At 43.3% G+C, this 20,790-nt stretch overlaps 1 protein-coding gene across 5 annotated transcripts in view; it reads right to left on the minus strand.

The window, feature by feature from the left end:
• Nucleotides 1-4,475: 4,475 nt before the first annotated feature.
• KCNIP1 (potassium voltage-gated channel interacting protein 1) overlaps nt 4,476-20,790 on the minus strand; it is a 334,879-nt gene continuing 318,564 nt past the window's right edge. For all 5 annotated transcript variants that reach the window (XM_074390398.1, XM_003936161.3, XM_074390397.1 and 2 more), the window contains 7 exons: nt 17,296-17,420; nt 15,434-15,503; nt 13,968-14,038; nt 13,054-13,161; nt 8,218-8,322; nt 7,221-7,283; nt 4,476-5,339 (listed from right to left, as the gene is read on the minus strand). In XM_074390398.1, the coding sequence (XP_074246499.1) occupies nt 5,292-5,339; nt 7,221-7,283; nt 8,218-8,322; nt 13,054-13,161; nt 13,968-14,038; nt 15,434-15,503; nt 17,296-17,420 (590 nt within the window). In that variant the 3' untranslated portion in view covers nt 4,476-5,291. The remainder of the gene's footprint in view (nt 5,340-7,220; nt 7,284-8,217; nt 8,323-13,053; nt 13,162-13,967; nt 14,039-15,433; nt 15,504-17,295; nt 17,421-20,790) is intronic.

Raw genomic sequence — 20,790 nt, forward strand, 5'->3', positions numbered from 1 at the left:
TAATTAGGTTTCTGAGTGGACGTCGAACTTACTGATTCTCAGCGCCGAAATCTGAGCAACCCACTGCACCGACCAAATCAGCGGCGTTAAGATTGATGGTGCTTTTCTGACTCTGCACCAAGAACCGTCGCTCCAAGGCGCAGGCAAAACCGCCTCGCCGGTCACAAGAGTCGCGCTGGCGACCCGTGGGGCTCCTCCGCTGGGAATCTCCTGGTGCGTGAGTAACAAGAATTCATGTGAAGGTGTGGCGTCCTCTCATTCTTTGCGCTTTCAGTGGGAGCTACAATCCCGAGCTGTTAGTGATCAGCCATCCAGATTTTAAGCCTATTTCTAAAATTTCACTGTGGCCAGAGGCAATGGTGGGTAATGATTGGCTTAGCCTTGGTCTTTATGTTTTATTCTTGAACTGGGACCCGTAGCATCTCATGGGTCTTCAGAATCCTACCTAGTGGGACTGGCTGCCTCTAGGGCTCCCCTGACTGTTTGAGTTCTGAGTTTTGTTGATCCCCCTAAGGCAATGGAGCAGAGTGCAAGGCTAGCTGAGGTCTGCCAGTTAGGTTGAGCCTCATTTTGATGTGGAAGGACGTGCTTATTTCAGCTCCTCTAAGAAACCCATATGGCCATCTTTACACATGATTGGCATGATTCCTTTTACAGTAGGAGCAATTTGGCTCAGATTTGTGGGTTTGTTTTCATTGGTTTTTACTAATAGTTTTCATAGCATCTGCTTCCTAACACCTTCTGGTGTTTGCATATCATCAGAGCTAGTTTTAGGAATAGGTGAAGAATGGTCTTTAGGCGCTGTAAGAAATAAAGCTGGGCATGGATTTTGGAGCTTGGCAGACTTTTAGGCCCACTTCCAGCTGTGTATGTAAGTCCTTCTATGACTCTGGGCATCCTTTTTTTTTTTCATCTGAAACATAGGTGCCTTGGATACCTGCCCCACAGGGTTGTCATGAGACTGGAGAAAGATGTCCGTGGAGACTCCCCTGATCCAAGTCATGTCAAGCTCAGTGGTCTGCTCTTCAGGGAAGCCCTACTCTCCACCCCTCCAAAGTAGCCCACAGCCACCCTGCACACTCTTTATCATGTCACACATTTATTCATGCTGTTTCATCTAAAATCATTTCATTTCATGTCCATTTCTTCTTGCTAGAATATAAAGTTTATGAAAGCAGGACATGTGTCTCTCTTATTCATCATAAGTTACTGTTGTGAGCAACTGGGGCTCAGTCCCCCCAGAGAAGTCTAGGAGATGATATAGAAGAGACCTCAAAATTCTTCCTACTGAGAGGGATCTGGGGTATTTGTTCCCAAACTCTCATCAGTCATTGGTCAAGGACTTCTCCAAGGAGGTGTTGATGACTCGATTCTTTGGTCTGACATATCCACGGCAGAATGGGTCTGTGTCTTAGTTTGCCTGTGTAGATAAGGAATACCCAAGGCCAAATACTTTAAAAAGAAAAAAAAAAAGACTCATTTGGCTCATGTTTCTGGTGGCTGGAAAGTTCAACTGGGCATCTGCATCTGGGGAGGGCTTCAGGCTGCTTCCACTTATAGTGGAAGGTGAAAGGGAGCTGGGTGTGCAGAGATCACACGGTGAGAGAGGAAGTGAGGGGTGGTGGTGTCAGGCTCTTTAACAGCCACCTCTTGAAGGAATTAACAGGGTAAGAACTCACTTAGCCCTGAGGGAGTGACTTCATCTAGTCCTGGGGGATCTGCCCCCATGACCCAAACGCCTTCTCTTAGGCTCCACTTCCAACATTGGAGATCAAATGTCAACGTGAGGCTTAGAGAGTCAAATACCTAAAATGTAGCGGGCTGTCATGGACAGATTCTGTGATTGTTAGAGTTGTAGACAAAATCTCTCGGGTGACTGCAGTTGGCAGCACTTGAGTCTACCTGCATGGCGATGGTGAGCACCAAGGGAATTGGGCAAAGTGGCCGCAGCACCTGCTGCACAGTGGAGCCCCCATCAGCAGGCGTGATGGTAAGAATTTGTTGGATGGTTCAAGATGAGCAGGGTCCCTCCAGGAAGACAAGTTAGAGATGAGGCCAGTGCCCTCTCATTGCTGCAACATGTCCTTTCCCCGCTGCTCGTCAGGGCAACCATCTCCCTTCCTGTTGTTTATCCCTCTGAGGACTGGTTTTAAAACTTCCTTCCACATGCATTCTCTCTGAATATCCCAGCTGCTGATTTTCCTCTCAGTCTTAAGTGCCAGGACTGATGCTGGTGTAATACTCATGGTCTGGTTAGCACAGGGAGAGGGGTACCAGTCCTTCCTCTATTCTAGAGCAGGGGTTTGTAGCCCTAGGTGTACATTGGAATCAGCTGGTGAGCCTTTAAAGCACACTGATGAGAGTTATTTCACCAGGGCTCCACCTCCAGATGCTCTGATGCAATTCATTTGGGATAAGGCACAGGCATCTGACACTTCAAAAAAATCTCCTTCTCTGTTCCCCAGGTGATTCTGACATGCAGGCAGTGGAGAAGGGAACCACTGACCTAGACTTTACATAGGCACCTGACACAGGCATCTGAAGAGGTCAGAGGTATGTCTAGCTTCAGAAGCAGCTGATCTAGCAGATAAATGATGTCATCAGGGCCTCAGTTTCTGCTTGCTTTGTTGTTTCTTTTCTTCTATCTTGCCTTATGTGATGTCTGACTTATTAACCCTCTGATTATTAGATAAACTCTCATAATTCCTAAATAGTTCCCAGCAGGTCCTGAGGCTCTGTGCGTTCTCATTTATGTCTGGTAAAGGAGAATATCTTTGTCTCATTATTCCCGGCACAAGTTTGGAGATTCATGCCATTTGAACTAGTGTGGGTCTCAAGCCTATCCCTGAATTGATCCTTGTGGCCAGGGGGATGGTTCAGACCATGCTCTTCATGCCCAGCTCTAGATGTGTCCGTTCCTCACTTAGCCCTGGGTGCCCAATACACTCACCTGGGTGGCTTCTAAAGAATTCTGATGCTGAGGTCCCTCCTTCAGGGATGTTCCTTCAATTGGTCTGCCATGGCAGTCAAGTGCTAGCATGTTTCAAAGTTCCCAGGTGATTCTGATGTGCAGCCAGGGCAGAGAACACTGGCCTAGACATCATACCGCCTCAAGATGCAGATTAAGACCCCATATGGGAAGAATCTCGAGGACGGACCCTCTCCTCGGCCTAAGTGGATGCCTTTCTGGGGACCAGTCACATGCCGAAAAGCCTTAGGGGACCACCTGGCTACATGCAGAAAGCCCAGAGGAACAGATCTGAGCTATCCAACAAATCCTCATCATCGCATCTACAATTTCCAACCATGAGAGGCAGCAGCCAATGGCCATCTGAGTGGGATGTGCCACGAATGCAGGAGGTTTGGTGGCCTGCCCCTACCAGTGACCATGTCTGCCTGAGATATTCCCCTTTTCTACATCTGTTTCCCCATCTGTTACACAGGCTCAAAGGATAGCGATGCCTCTCTGAACTGACTTCAGAAGAATGAGATTTGTGGGAAGTATCCTCATCCTTGGGGTGAGGCAGACTCAATCCCCTTGTAGGAAGGGTCTATGATAGAGGGAGAAGAGTTTAGTCTCCCTGTGGAGTCTCTGCCGGCTGTACTGTCTTACGCAGGTCCTCTTCACCTCTCTGAGTTTCAGCAGCCTCATCAGTACAACCAGGACTCTAACCATCTGGAATGCTTCACATGAGTATAAACAAGATCATGTATATAAGCCCCAAAATTGGGGTTCAGTAAATTGCTTTCTTTCCAATAATGCTTCTGTTAGCTTTTAATCTTTTAAATGTGATGCCAAATGGTGCAACCAAGACCCACAGTGTTCAGTATGAGTAATCATTTGCTGGTTATAGGCTGAAACCACTTGATCATCCTCGAGACCCTAGTATCTCTCAGCGGGAGGCCCTGCCACCTTCTTCATCTCTGCACACATGCCCACACCACGGGGGCTCCAGACTTTCCATATCAGAGGGTCTTATAGGTGGCAATCTTTTTGGAAGCAAGGTGTTGAGAAGGCTCTTGTCTTGAAGTTGCATTTGCATTTGGTTACAGTATTTGCATTTGGATTGGGTGTTTGCTGGGGATGACCTGAGGGCTGAGGAGGATGAAGTCACTGCCTGGCATAGGCCTGGCACAACATGAGTACAATCGACCCTCCAACAACACGAGTTTAAATGGCATGGGTCCACTCACATGTAGACTGTTTTCAACGAAACATGATAGAAAATGCAGTATTTATAGGATGTGAAACCTGCATATATGGAGGCCCAATTTTTTTGTAAACATGGGTTCCTCAGGGCTGACTGTGGGAATTGAGTATCTACAGATTTTGGTATGGGGAGTTGTGGAACCGGTCCCTCACACGTACGGAGGGACAACCACTAATTACTGGATGTCAAATGAATGTACCAGCCTTCCCTTTTCACAGCTTACCTCTTCTACCTAATGGAGTCATGAAGAAGTGATTGAGCATGTAAGAAATAGTTCTGTTTATTGGTTAGACCATGGTATAAAATTACAGCAATTTGCAGGCATTCTGGGCTTCTTGGGAGGGACATGCGGCGCTGGGCTCAAGCAGGGGATGGGGTGGCGATATGGACCCCTGGGCAATGGCTCCCTTCCTGGACGTGTTAAAGGACTTGCACTACCAGCACAAATGCTAGTGTGAGAGAATTATGGGTCCTTGTTTCCGGAAACAAATGACATGGGCAGTTTGGGTCATCAGACAGTGCCATGCTTAATAATTCAGTCCTATCCCACATATGTTAGGTGCTGGCTCTCCCAATCTGGTCATGACAGATCCTAATTGTTCTGGATAACTCTCATTCTTCCCACCAAAGGAAGAGAAACAGGCACATTGGTCTGGGAGGCCATCAGAGTATGGTGTGCATCTGCCTCAGGTCCTCTTGCTTCCAGATTCACCAAGGTCTGCTTGACTTGGAGGCAGTGGGCTGGGGGCACACAAGCAGAATATTGTGCACTACTGTTTAAGCTCAAGCAGAGGGACCTTCTGTAGGGCAGCAGTGTGAAGAGATGAGCATGCTTCCAAAACAAACTCAAAGTTCATCTTGTCTCTCTCAAGAAGAGGAAGGAGGAAGAGTTGGCGATCAGAGACTGAGCCACATGATGCTGGGTTCCACAGAAAGTCTTCGGCAGATAATTCTTCCAACGTGTAAAAGGTGTTTCTGTCCCAAGAGTTGGAGCATAAAGTCAGAATGAGGGCAGATCAGGGTGTTAAGGTGGTCGTTTAGTACAATGTCTCTGAGAGCTGAATGGCTGAGTGTCACCAGTTACATGACATTTTGAAACAGCTGGAGAGACCTCATGATGTTGTCATCCTGGGAAAGGAGGAGGGGAAGAGGATGGTTAGAACTCTGAGACTCCTCCCTGAGAGCTCTGTAACTCTGGTGAACAAATCTCAAGCATGGGTTTCCTGTATGGAGAAAACTCTACAAGGGTATGAAAAATAAGATGTAAGGGTGGGAACCTAGAAAGTCATCAGCTCAAAGTAAGAAGCACCACCTCTAGGCTTAAAGAAGAATTCAGAAGAAAGAAATCATCTAGTAAAATACTGAGTTGCTTCTTTTAAGAAGCTCTAAACAACTGCATTTCATAAAATTATTTTTATACATCCACTCAGATGATCATATTTTTCTCTCTTTATTCTATTAATGTGATAAATGACACTTACCAATTATTGAATGTTAAGCCAACCTTGCATTCCTGGAATACTGCTTTTGATCCTACACATTTTGATATGTCATATTTTCATTTTATTTTAATTCAAGATATTCTCTTGAACCATCTGAACCATAAATTAGAAGTTTATTGCTTAATACCCAACATTTGAGAATTTTTTCTACATTCAATACTATAACTTAGAGAAGATATAATAGAAAAATGTAAAATATAGAACATGCAATAGAGACACACAATAAGAAAACCCCTCAAAGCTCTCTCAAAAATAAATCAATAAAGTAGATAAATGCTTATTAAGACTGCTTTTCAGATTATCAATATCAGAAATGAAAAGGTTAATGTCAGTATAGGCTTATCTGGCTCAATACTCTGGTGGCCGGGAAGTTCAGCCAGGCATCTCCATCTGGTGTATGTTTCAGGCTGCTTCCACTCACAGTGGAAAGTGAAAGGAAGCTGAGTGTGCAGAGATCCCATGGTGAGAGAGGAAGCAAGGTTGGGGGTGGGGAAGGGGCTAGGCTGTTTTACAACCAGCTCTCCAGGAAATTAACAGAGTGAGAACTCACCCCCAAGAGAGTCAGCGTTCATTCTATTCTAGTTGTGAAATATCTTGGGTATCACCCTGAATCTAGGACATCTACATAACAGGGCAGCTGTGATGTGTGTGTATGTGCTTGAAACTCAGTAGGGGCTCAGTATGTGCTAGCAACTTCTCCCCTACTTTCTTACATTTGCCATTCTTCTTGGCTGCAGCTCAGAATAACTGTACATTTCTAAAATAATGTGGAGGTACAAATGCATTTCCCAAAAGTAGATGAAAGAATTATTTCCAGTTCAGTCTCTAGGAGTGACTGGGGCCAGCCTATTAGTTAGACTTAATGAAAGTTGTGTTCTCAGGACCAGCATCACCAGTGTGACTGAGGAGAATGTGAGAAAAGTAACATCCCAGGCCCCACCCCAGACCTATGGAATTAAAATCTGCATTTTAACAAGACCTTCTCAAGGATATTGTCTCATGCATTAAAGTTTTAGAAGCATTGGCCTAGGGTCTTTGTGTTAAAGTGACCCAGATCTATAGTCTCTGAGATTGAGGCCTAGAAATATACATTTTCAGAATCATTCCGGGCAATTTTTATGTACACTCTGGTTTGAGAATCACACAATTGTAGATCTTTTCCCCTTAGCTCCTCCCTTGCAGTCTGGGGAATGAGGCATTAAGCCAGAGGCAGGCTAAAAAATAATGATGTTACCTTTTTGGGAAGTCAATCTTCAGAGAGACCCCCTCTGAGTTTTCACATCCCCACAGATTCCTATTTAGGGTCTCCATTCAGTCCTGTGCTTAGCCAAGACCAACCACAGGCTAGGCTGAGGAGTGGAACCACAGTTGCTGCTGGTGTCATTGGCTCTGATGGGAGGGGTTGCAGGTATGTGCAGGTTTCTCATCACCTTCCTTCTGCAGGTCCCCAAGCCCCAGATTTCCTTTCCCAGATGTAGAATTATTGTGACCTGAGATCTCTCCTTACCTCCTGACATGATTCAAGAAATTCATCTAAAGTTACGATGCCATCTTTATTTTTGTCCATTTTCTGAAAGACATAACAGAAAGCACTTTATGGAATCTGGTGATCTTCCTTCCAAAGCTTGCTCCCCTGCTTTCTTGCTGGAGCTCAGAGTAATGAGCTCAGCTCAAATAAGCTGGAGCTCATTTCATTAACCAACTTTGCCTTGAGAGTGAGAGTTGTCTTTCCCTGGCCAGACAATTCCACTTACGCCCTAATTACAACACTTTGACCCCATGAGCTTCCTTAAATCGAAGGACTTGCTCTGGACACTCATCACCTCACTGCTGGCTTATTCTGCTTCTTCTGTAGACTCCCTACTACTCTGTCCGTCTGGTAGAACACTGGATACAAGAGGTTCTGATTCTGGCCTCTACTTGTCATATAAACTTGCTCAAGGCCAGAAAGGACTCTCTTTTCCTATCTGAATAGTGGGAGGTTGGACTAGGATGAGCTCTGATATTCTCTGATACTCCACTGCTAGATTAATTTTTTCCTAAAATGCCTCAATGATCACACCACTCCCCTAGTCAAGGATCAGCAGTAGCTGCCCATCCTGTACCAGAGCAAGGCTAAACTCTTCCATTTAAAGGTCTCACAATCTGGCCCTATCCTAGTTTCCAATCTTACTTCCCATTACTGCCCAGACACAAATGCTTAACACCTCCACAAATGTAATTAATGAAGTCTTCCGTGTTTACTCTGATTCCCCGATTTTTATGGATTTAGAGTTCATCCTATAGCACTAACATTTAATGATATACTTTCTTGTTCTCTTCTGTCATGTACACTTGCAGCTTAAGGAGACCATCTGTTTCTTGAGGACAATATATCTTACAATTCTTTTCTGTTTCCAGCCATGCTTAGTACAGGGTTGGACACAAATCACTTGCTTAGATGCTCGTGGGTTGACTTGATCTAGGCTGGGCTTACAGCTCATGTACAGGGTGTGTTCACTTACCTGGAAGAAGACGTCCACATGCTGCCTTGGAGTGTCCTCTTTGAGTACGGGATATGTGTATTTCCCCATCATGTCATAGATTGCTTTGACAATGTCCATCATCTCCTGGAGTGGGGACATAAAAGCACACAGTGTGGGAACCATGAGGTCAAGCTCTTTCTAGGTGACAGTGTTTGGAGCTCCTTATGCCCCTTGCCAATGAAAGGGATTAAAAGGTGAGGTCCTTCTTTAGCAGGTGTTAGGGAGTTAGATGGTAGATAATTCTTAAAGCCCTCAGAAGTTCATGGGGAGGTTACTTTGTTATGGGCATTGTCTTCAGTGAGGGGTGATGTGTGGGATCCCCATTCACAGACTGGAGGCAAATAAAATATTCTGAATTTTTAAAAAGTTAATGTTCTAGCCTAGAGATTGAAAAATTCCCCTAGGGTCTGCTACTGTTTCAATTTAAGGAAAATGAACCAACAGCTAAGAATATCCACAGGGCACGTGAGGCCAACAGTTCCACAGACTGAGGCTCTCACCCCAAACCTACTGAATTAGAACACCTTAGAACTACGTCCTGGGAGTTTCCATGTCTATCAAGGTACGCTCGGAACCATTATTCTGATCATTCTGGCCCAAGTTGGAATGGGAATAAAACAGTGTTTGGGATGTTTGATGTGGTTTCTACGGAGACCCAGGGGACAGTCTTATTCCACATACTTATTTTATTGTTTTTTTTGTTTGTTTAATTTTCACCTATTATTAATAATTTTAGACTTACAGAAAAGTTACAAAATAGTACAGAGTTCATGATACCTTTCACCCAGTTTCCTCTCATGTTAGCAACCCACATAACCAGAGCACAATGATCAAATCTAGGAAATTAACATGCTACACTGTTACTAACTAAACTACAGGGCTTATTAAAATTTTATCAGCTTTTCAACTAATATCTTTTTTCCTTTCAGTGATGCTACATTGCATTTATTTGTTGTGTCTCCTTAGTCTCTTCTCATCTGCATGAGCTTCTCATTCCTTTTTTTTTTTTTTGAGACAGGGCCTTGCTCTGTCACCCATGCTGGAGTGCAGTGGCACAATCATGGCTCACTGCAGCCTCAACCTCCTGGGTTCAAGTGATCCTCCCATCTCAGCGTCTCAAGTACCTGGGACTACAGGCACATACCACCATGCCTGGCTAATTTTTGTAGAGATGGGGTTTTGCCATGTTGCCCAGGCTGGTCTCAAACTCTCGGACTCCAGTGATCTTCCTGCCTTTGCTTCCCAAAGTGCTGGGATTATAGGCATGAGCCACCATCCCCAGCCTGAGTTTCTTTCTTTCCTTGTCTTTCAGGATCTCACACTTTTGATATGACTATAGGTCAGTTGTTTTGTGAAATGTCTCTCAGTTTGAGTTACTCCCTGGTTTACTTATCATTAGATTGAAGTTATGCGTTTTTGGCAAGAATACCACAGAAGCGATGTTATAACCTTCTCAATGCATCATATCAGGGAGTTACATAGTGTTGAGATGTCTTATTATTGATAATGTTGACCTTGATCACTTGATTAAGGTGGTGTCTGTTAAGTTTCCTTACTGATTTAGTATCTTTCAGTAGATCTCGCCTGCAAAAATTATTACCGTAGTGTTTGCCTAACAGTAGTTTTATATTACCTTTATTCCTTCTATATTTATTAATTAAAATTCTTCTGTAAGGAAGAGCTGCGCTCTCTGCTGCATTTATTTATGTATTTAGTTGATTATTTACATTAACATGGACTAATGGACATTCACCATATTTTACAGGTTATAATCCAATACTTAATAATTTTAAATTTTGCTCAAATTGCTCTCATTCTGGCTATTGTGAGCTCCTTCAGATTGACTCCTGCAGTTTTCTTTTATTTTTTAGCACTTCCATATCTTCCAGCATGATAAAGTACTCCAGGCTCATCTTATATTTACTTTTCCCCAATCTTGGAATCAACTATTCTCCAAGAAGACTGGTTCTTTTTATTGAAGAATGGTATTTAGAAATCAAGGTCTAGGTGCTAGGTATGCTCACTGCTACAGGGATGTCATTGCTCTGACGTGCCCTCAACAGATAGAGCCAGGAAATACATGTCTCTATCCATGAATTTATTTTAAAATGTGTGCTTTACAAGCCCTTCACATTTACATGGCCATTGATGCTTTTCCTGTTTGATTTTTTTTCCATAGTCACAGAAACGACTTAAAGAGCAATTTTGTTGCTCTCTCAGGATTTTCACTGCCTACCACTTGGATGAGACTATCTCCAAATGATTGCCAGGCGAAGAGCCTGCTATCTTTTCTAAGAAGCTACTTATCCACGCTTTCTTTTTCTTTTAAGGGATACTTTATTAATTCTGCCCTCCAGAGAGGTCTGATGGATTAATGGGGACAATTCTGTTTAGTTTGTGGATTACAAAAAGGGAGCAGGAGCTAGTAAGGTTATTCAATGATGAAATAGTGAGTGAACCAAAGTTGAAGACCAAGTAGTATAAATCCCCTTTCTGCATTTTTTCTTTATATATTTTTGCAATGTAGTATTTGAATACTTTAGAGTATCATATATTTGCCTGTGTATACAAGCATTTAGTTGTTTATAAAATTGAGATATCATATATGCTACTTTATTAAGTGATTTTAAAATGTAATGTATTATACTAATGTTTATTTTACAGTACTTTTTCATGATTTTAAGTGGCCACCTGCTACTCCATTATATGAATTTACTGGAACTCATTTTACAAATCTGCTATTAGTGGATATTATGGTTATCACATTTTGGGGGACTATTACCTGAAGACTCTTCTTGCTTTTATGTCTTTGTCTCTGTTTTTTATTTCCTTGGGACATACACCAAGATGTGGTTTATAAGGAGAATGGGATGCATAACTTTCAATGCTTTTGATACATATTCCTCAAATACCTTTTAGAAAGTTTGTATCAGAACACTCTCAGCAACCATGTATGAAAAACCACTTTTACCAACCTTCAACAAAGATTTTTACAAAATCTTTGCAATGTAATAGGTAAGTGATAATTCATTGTTTTTAAAGATATACATTACTTTCTTAGTGAGGTTTCTGATATATGTGTTGACTATTTTTATTTATTTTCTCATGAACTATTTGTTCCTCTGCTTTGCTCCTTGTGTTCATCTATTTCTGACTGGATTGTGAGAGCTCTTTATATATTTGGGTAGATTTATGGAATTGTTAAAATCTCTTAATAGATTTTAAATTTATGTAAAAGATATTTTAATACATCTACCAAGTGCTAGATATTGTGTCAAAGAAATACAAAGATAAACATGATAAATATGAATCTTGGCTTTGTTAAAATGAATGCCTACTGTGGAATATCAATCCTTTCTGTCATCATAAATTGCAGATTTTTTAAACAAGTTTGTCACTTGCTTTTCAATTTCGTTTATGATATTTTTTGATATACAGAATTTTAAATATTTACAGTATAAAGCCATCAATAATAAAAAAATATTTCTGACTTTGATTTTATGCTTCGCCCATTCTATGATCAGATATTTACATAAGACTTTTAGTTATTTTTTAGTTAAAAATCAACTATATGTATCTATAGTGACTTTGGATTTATAGTACTAAGTAAGAACATTTACTTACCTGTTGCCAAAATAGCTAACTAGTTTTCCCAGAATCATTTAATTATTCATTACCTATCTATTCTCTATTCAATATGCTCCCTTTATTATAAACCAAGATGTTATTTGTACCTGGGCATTCTAGTCTGTTCCATTGATCTACCTGTTCTTTCTCTGATATTATAATATTTTAATAGTTTCAGCCTTATTTTATATTTCAGTATCTGGTAAAACAAATCCCATTTTTCTCCTTTTTGAGAATTATCTTTGCTATTCTTATCTGATTAATCTTCCAATGTAACTTTATAACAATTGTGCCACATCCCCTCCCCAAATACCACTTTCATTTTGATTCAAAATGAAATAAATTTAAAGTTAATTAGAGAAGAATTGCTATCATTACAATATTGCTATCTTTATATATATACTCCTTCAGAAAATGGTATGTTTCTGTACTTACCAAATTTTTCTTTCTCTTCATCTAAATTATGGATATTTTAAAATGCCCATGTGCCTTAAATTTTATTGTGATTACAATGAGAATATTTTTGTTACCATTTTCTAGCCGAATTCCAGCTTCCACTGAGATACCGAGATACAGTGGATACCACAAGTGACTTTTGAGATAGACCTGAGGGCATTTCACTGGCTAGAGACAAGTCCTCTGAGGTTCTAAAAGTGCAAAGTAGTGAAGATTCATAAATTATTTGTGATAATTTCTTTAAAGACAGCTGTACCTTCCATTACCCCTTGGAGGTTGTATTAGTAGGCAAAATAGGTTAAGACCAATATGACCCAACCATAGTTTCCTCTTCCTTAAAAACCTTTCTTTGCTCTTCTAGGGGCTGCCTACAATTCCACCATTTCAACTTTCAGCTTTAACTTGTGGCTGCTAACCTTCCCAAATGCAGGTTCTCTACAGAAGAGTAACTCTTTCCACTGAAGCAAGTCATATTTACCCACTGTGTAATGTCTACTGAATCTAGGCGACCCAGTGAGAATGAATCTGTTTAATCTTTTCTGGGTGCTTGGGAACTGGGCAGGGTAGGGCAATGAGGGAGGCCTTCTCTATTTTGCCAGGGACCAGCTCTGTCAGCCCCAAAGCAGAGCCTGCCTCATTCAGACAGCACTATACTCATGTCTGGAGCTGCTTTCTGTTGGGTTAGTTACCTTCACTGGGGCTGTCTCACACTCCTGGCCCCAGCTCACTTACCTCTTTGTTTATATATCCATCCTTATTGATGTCATACAAATTAAATGTCCACCTTAGTTTCTCGTGGACAGTTCCTCTCAGTAAAATCGACAGAGCGGTTACAAAGTCCTGAGAAGGGGAAAAGGCAGGAGTGACATTGACCATCAAGCCATCAGGCAGGGTGAAGCTGCGTCTTTGGGTCAGACTGTGATACTCTCACAGAGGGGTGCCTCCTGCATCCCCTCGGCTGCCTGGAGGATGCAGCTATGCTCAGTGAAGGGCTCCTGACTTCCGTCCCTTTCCTTCCCCAGTTTTTAGGCAAGGTGCTCCCTTGAGGAAGAATGGAGCTCTGAGAGACACAGATCAGCACAGCCAGCCCTGTGATTGCCCTGTCCGTGGCAGTAACGGTGCAATGGTCCGTCTATCATCCCAGTGGCCATATGGTCTAGTGGCTGAGGATGTGGACTGTAGGAACCGTCTGTATTGAGGGTCATACCACCTGCATTCAAATCCCTCCTTTGTCATTTGTGCACTCTTTGACCTTGGGAAAGCCACTGTGTCTCTCTTTGCCTCACTCTCCTCTTCATAAAAGGGTAATAAATAATAAAACCCTATCCTATAGGGTTATTGTGGGGATTAGAGTAAATGAGTTAATACACACGAAGCCTTAAGTACAGGGCTGCCACCTGGGAAGCAGTATCCCCAGAAGCTCATACGCGGTTGTTCTTAGTCCCCCGAGCCTCTGAGTTCCTACAGGCCAGGGGAAGTTTCTGCTGCTTCTCCCCATCTTCAGGAAATACTTATGAATGGATAAAGGTGTCTTTGGTCTTGACTGAGAGCTTTTGATGGTCCAGCCCTTCCCCCAGTGCCTCGAGGTTTAGAGGGGGAGGTGATATAGAACCAGGGGACCCCCTAGAGACCCCAGAGGAGCATACCTCGAACTTCACAGAGCCTGTCTGGGTGGTGTCGAAGGCATTGAAGAGGTAATGGGCATACGTGCTGGCATCTACAAGGCAGAAAGGGAGGGGAGGTGATGATGGGAGCAGGAATTCCACACGGGGGGAATCTTCCAAACAAGGCAGGGCTTTGACAAGAAGGAGAGGAGAGTGGTGCTGGGTGATGGAGAGGAGAAAATTATGGAGTGGGGCCTGTTGACTCAGCTCTTTGGGTGTGTGTGAGAAGTTAGATCTAGCAAAAGGTCAGATGATCCCTTGTCCCGCCCTCTAGCCAGTGTCTTGCCTGTCAAGTTGCGGAATCCTTAGTGTATGAATGATGCAGGGACTGCATGACGATGCTGTGAGCGGCTGTGGAATGCCTGGGGTGAGCACTCACTTCGGAGTAGACAGACTTGAGCTTGGATGCTGCTGCGCTACATAAACTGTGTGACTGTGGGCATCAAACACGACCTCTCTGAGCTTCCCTCTCCTACCTCTCTACAATGGGATGAGAGCAAGACCTATCTCTTGAAATTGTTTAAAAAGTATGTTAAGCTAGTGCTGTGCCTCGCATGCAGTGAGAACTCAATATAGTGGCTCAAGGGAACTCAGAAAACTGCAATTCTGGGGCCTGCAGGGGATATAACTGCCTCCCCACCTGATCTAGGTAGGGCCCCCACACACCTAGGAAGGCATCTGTCCGCTGCCAAAAAGGCCCATGAGAAACAGGGCCCAGGAAGTGTGTGGAATGCTTGGATCTCCATTTTGTCAGGATCCAGGGGAGGTGTCTTGCAGGAGACAGCTCTTGGGGACAGAATGCAAGGTGGCATGTGACACATGGAGGCCACAGAAGGAGCCACTGGTGTGGGCCCAGGCCCATGGGGACAGAGCAGGGCACCAGAGCAGCTGCTGTGGGCCTGGCATACTTGTAACCAGGCTGGATAAGCAGAGCTTCATGCTCCCCGCCGTTTTTTGGATTAGTTTATTTTTATAGTCTTCTGTATTTATTGAAGTTATTTTACAAAATTCCAGCTTGTCTCAGCTATTTGAAGGAAAAGAATAGAAAGTGCTCTGCACAATAGTGGTACCAGCACAGCAAAGCTCTGCTTCAGACCCTTACAGGATCTAGTCTTGCTCTGCCATCCACTAGCCGTGCAATCTTGAGTACATTGCTTATCTTCTCTGAAACTCAGTTACCCCATCTGGGGTTACAATACCTGCTTTCTAGAGCTGTTCTGAGACTTTGTGATGTTGCATTATCAGCCTTTCTTCCCCTTCCAGGGTGGGTTTGTTTTGAGAGTTCTTTTGTGCTAAAGCTTTGGAGACTCCCACATCTCATGATGAGGGAGGTGTCCTGCTCTTCCTCGAGATGGAAGCAGATGGTAAGGAAGAGCGGACTTGGAGGAAGGGGGAGGCTGCTTACCAGAGAGGGAGCTGGGCAAGGGCGTTTTCAAGGTCAGACTCACCTCCGTGAGGGAAAAACTGAGCATAGATCTGCTTGAATGTGTCTTCGTTGACCACACCGCTGGGACACTCCTGTGGGAAGGAGGGAGAGTCAGCAGGAGGCATCTGGGGGCCCGCACTAGGAGGAGATGCCTGGGCCCAGCTTTGGCGCCTGGGTTTCCTCATGATCCCCAGGGGCAGGGACGGGGCAAGCACCTGCGCCTTTCCTCTTCTCCAAAGTAGCCCCATCTCAGGACTGAAGCTGCTTTGCAAAGTGATGAGACATTATCAGAGAATGGGCACTGTGAAGTGGAGAGATTTGGTGCTTTAGGATCAGAAAAATCTGGGTTTAAATCCTGGCTCAGCCAATACTAAACTTTGTGACTTTGGCCAAGCCAGTCTCTGATCCTCAATATCCTTTCCTGTAAAATGGTGCTAACAATACCTTCCCACAGGGGATTTTATGAACCTATGTTAGGTGGTACCGAGTCCATGGTAGATACCAAGCAATGTCAGTTTCTTCTCTTTTCTGGATGCTGTTCTCTCTGAGCCCAGTGCCTGCCTGGGAAACTTTCCCACAGGATCCTGCTCCAATTGGGCTGCCTGCTGCCAATGCTGCCTCTCCAAGCTCAGAAGGAAAGAAGCCCTAATAGCAGGAAACCTTGCACTTTGTATGTGCAGTCAAGGCTAGTATGGAAGGAAGGAAGAGGCATCTCAGCACTTGTCAGATAACTCCCAGGAGGGGCTGGAATCCTTGTGGGTCAGCACTTTTGAGAACACTGAGGATGTAGTCAGTTTGGAATTGAACCAGCTCAGCTCTACCTACAGACTGCACCTGGAGGGAGGTTGACGAGGTGCGCCTTGCTCTAGCCTACCCCACTCCGCACCACCCCTGGATTTGGGAATAAGATTGTACTCTGAAAGTTAAACTTAAAAAATAAATGGCCGGGCACAGTGGCTCACACCTGTAATCCCAGAACTTTGGGAGGCTGAGGCGGGTGGATCACGAGGTCAAGAGATGGAGACCATCCTGGCCAACATGGTGAAACCCCGTCTCTACTAAAAAACAAAAATTAGCTGGACGTAGTGGTGCGCACCTGTAATCCCAGCTACTCAGGAGGCTGAGACAGGAGAATTGCTTGAACCCAGGAGGTGGAGGTTGCAGTGAGCTGAGATGGAGCCACTGCACTCCAGCCTGGTGATAGAGAGAGACTCCATTTCAAAAATAAATAAATAAATAAATAAATAAATAAATAAATAAATAAAATTAATATCCAGGATTGTATCTGAGAGCTCTCAAACTGGCCTGAGAATGCAGGAATGTATTAATGTATTTGAAGTAACAACTAAACAATGAACCTCCTGTCCTTTGGCTCCACTTTTGATTATAAGCTGGCTTCCATGTGGCTTATAAGGAGAGCAGGTCCCAGCAAGGGGAGAGGAGTGTCTGGTCCCACTGTCAGTTCCATTTCCCGTGGTAAATTAATACACTGACATTCGGCTTACACATGGGTCTCGTTGAGCCTGGTTAGTGTAAGTCCGCAGGCCTAAATCCCATTATTGTGAGGGCACCACCGAGTTGGAAGATATGACTATGTTAAGGGCTAAGGCTGGACCCTGGGCCAGGGTGAACTCCCTGAAGTTGTGCCACCTTGTGAAGTTTCTGGGCAGTTGGCCGTTTCCTGTCTCCTGAGCTTGCTCCATCCTCACCTGGAGCCTTCCATTCAAAGCAGGTGATCTCCCTCTCATGTCCCCTTTATAGAGCTGGACTTCCTTGTATAGCCTCACATATGGGAAACTGCCTTATGAGCTCCCTTAGCACTGCAGAGAGCTTGGCCTCACGTGGGAAACCCCCCCAGGCCTTCAGAGCCTGCGCTGGTCTTACATTTTTGAAGCCCCGATAAAGGACCTGCAGCTCCCTCTTGGTGAAGTTGGTCTGGGCCTCGAGCTGCTCCAGTCCCTCGGGCCGATGGCAAACCATGGTCATCTCCAGCTCATCTTCAATCTTATCTGGAACCAGAGGAAATGGCGTTGGAGTGGTTGAGCTCGGGGGTCGCTCCTGCTAGGTAACAATCTGGGTTGTCAAAAGGGTGTTGTCACAACCCAGGATCTAGGACTGTGGATGGGGGTCTCATTGCCGGTGGCCTTCCTGTCTTAAACCCCACTTCCCTGCCCCGTCAGCCTCTGTGTCCGACACCACATAGGAAGGAGCTTCAGCATTGGAGAGAAACATGTTCCCACTGGAGGCGAAGGCAGAGTGCTCAAAATAAATCCATATGAAAACACTTTCCTTGCTTTAAAAATAACTTCTTTGCATATTCAAATTGTTTTCCACTGAACCTTCTGAATATTCCAGAGACACAGGTAAGTAGGCAGAATGATAACCACCCTCTAGACAGCAGAGGGAAACAAAATTATTAAAAAAAACAGTAAACTCTCACCATTTGGGCCAACTAGGAATGGATAGCATGATTTAGCGGAAAGTTCAAATTACAGCATGTTAGGTATTAATGATAAAAATCTGAATGTATTTATAGTGTATTGTTTCATAATGTCTGCTAGGTATCCTTAAATACTTGGAAAAGATCTTAAATGAGAATTAATCTGTATAAACCATTTGAAGGGCTCTAAAAAGAGTTGTTATAAGTAGTAGTTTAAATATGCCTCCCATATGGACTATAATGTAATGTAAGATTACATTAGTTATTTAGAAAGTGTCTGTCAATTAAATTAAGGAATCTGCCCATCTCCCACTGAAGGAACACAAAGTCCAAGTCAGTGGAATTTTCAACTTTTTACCATCACAGAGGGGTAGGTGAGTAATTTCCTTTGGGCTCTGCCAGAATGCTTTCTATAAATTTACACCAATCAAGAATCCATTGCCATCTAACTTTCTCTGTCTGTTGTTGTCATGCAGACGTTAACAAATCTATGTTTTGAATGACTGTAAATGTGGGCTGGCAAGAATAGTGATGAGATGGGCGGCTGCTGGGAACATACACAGACACATCTCACCCCGTGGCAACCCACAGCATGCTCAGGCTGAGTTTCCACATCGGAGAACAACGTGAGCGTGTGCGTGAAATTGTGTGCATTTCTCTAATCAGTGTTGGTTTCATGGCACCAGACTTTCTCTCCAATTGTCACTTTCCCTTTTGAGACTTTGATCCCAATACAAAAGGAATCCATCAAATTAAGTTTGTATCTTGTACATATCCCCAAAGGTGATGGGTGTTTGTGTGAGGCTCCCGTAACTTGGTAACAATTCCTAATTGCCATCTTTCTCATGTGCTGGGCAATACATATCACCTTATCCTGCTGTGACTAAGGCAGATGTTTTGTTACAAATAAGATACTGTTTGCACCACAGCCAGACAAGTGGCCTGTTTCCTCAGAATTCATAATTCTTACAGAGCCTTTAACTATTGTTATGTTTGTAGCTAACAAGATAAGTAGCAATTATCTAAAAGCTGGAGCATTTCTATGTAAATGAAAAGGCTTGTTCTCAGAAAGGAAAAAAAGGAGAAAAATTCATGTAAGTGTAATTCAGAATGCTTATATATTTAATATTTTGCATCTATTTTAACCCATTTTAACATAAAAAATAATTGTTGAATTAAATCTCCCAGCATTAGATCTAAAAGCATTTTTATTTTTAAAATGCTCATCTATTTAATTGTGCATAGATTCACAAGAAACTTCTGAAGGGGTTGCAGAGGTTTTCACATTCCTCCTTTTGCTCCTTAGGAATTCCCTGGTTACTGCCCAGGTGGCTTGCATAAAGAAAGGAGATGAAGCAAAAATCACATTAAAATGCAAATAAACAAAATGGGATTATCGTATTTTTTGAGTAAATGAGGTATTCTTGAAGACATCAAGTATACTGTTAGACTTATCTTAGCCAGAAGCATGAAAAGATTTTTTTACAGTACTCTTAATTCCCTGATCTTCATGTGACTGAATTCCTCACAAGCTCAGGGAAATTTCTTTGCAGGAGCTTGAGAGACTCTTTCTGACTCAGAAACAGCACTTACTTCCCAGCACCTTCATAAAAAATGCACTAAGTAATTATTGATATATCAACTATTAAACCCACTTCATTAAGGAGGAACTGACTTTATTACTAAATGAGTTGTTTGCTGTCTGGGTAGCAGGATCAATTTCCGTATCAGACAGGTTCTGTAATATCTGCATATTTGGATACTGACTGCCAAGCTTTTGTTTTGTTTTTCGTTTTCATCATTGGCTAAGTGTCAGGCTTCAGTAATATCAATTGTGGAAGGAAATTTACTTCTCAGGGGCTCAAGATGCTGAGATGTAGCCTGCCTGTGGATGTTAGGGGCTTAAACCAGTGGCCCGCTCTTCTTTTTTTCTTTCTTTTACTGTATTTTATGGTAAGAACTATAATTTATGGCACAATCCAGTGTACATATGTATATAAGCAAAATGTTAATGAAATATTTTGAAACAGAACTCCATGAAATGGTCCCATCCTTCACTTATGTGAGCTGTGCTCCGGTCTCAGTTTTAATGTATTCCTTTGTAAACACGTGCTGGTTGGGACTCTCACGGGTCATGGCTTTTGACTGGACAGCACTGATTTAGCTTGTCTACAGCTGCGGCAGCTTCACAGAGGTGCCCACGCTGCCGCTCTCACATCAGCAGTCCCTTCTCTTACTTTGTATGCCTCATGGTGCTGGGGCTGCTGTCGATACATTCACAAGAAACTGTAGAGGTGATGGCCTTGGTTTTCACCCTGCTCCTGTTGCCCTACGGGGATTCCCTGGATGAAGCCCAGGTTGTCCAAGTAAAGGAAGGAGAATGGCCCAGTTCCCTGGGTGCAGGAGGGAGCGTGAACCTATGGGGAGCCTCCTTGACAGTTTCTTCTGAGATTTGTTCAAAGTCTCCGATGCCAGATGCTGCTAGTTATTATTTTTGCTATAAAAAATAATGATAAGCCAGTTACTAAGTCAGACTTGAGTTTGGATGGTTGAGATAAAAGTTAACCTTGAGAGGTAATGCTGTGGTGATAATTACATAACAAGAATAAATTAGAGCACCTTCTGTTTGTAAAGTACTTTTAAGCCATTCAATGTTCTTATGGCTGTTGTTCCATAACCCTATGTGTGATGGGAGCGAGGGGGCCACTGCCCTGCCTGTGTGATATTAAAGTGATTTTCTAAGTGAGTGCCTCACACAGTGACGAATACCGGTCACTCAGGGCAAAGAGAGATAGAACCACCAACTCTACAGGATGCTACACAGGAAATTCTCAGATCAAATAGTAGGTGATTTAGATTAAGTGATCCTTAATGTTCTGGGATCATAGACTCTTCTGAGTGTGGAATGAAGGCTTTAGAGTCTCTCAGAAACATACACA

This window comes from Saimiri boliviensis, chromosome 20 (genome assembly GCF_048565385.1).
Source record: "Saimiri boliviensis isolate mSaiBol1 chromosome 20, mSaiBol1.pri, whole genome shotgun sequence".
Lineage (NCBI taxonomy): Eukaryota > Metazoa > Chordata > Mammalia > Primates > Cebidae > Saimiri > Saimiri boliviensis.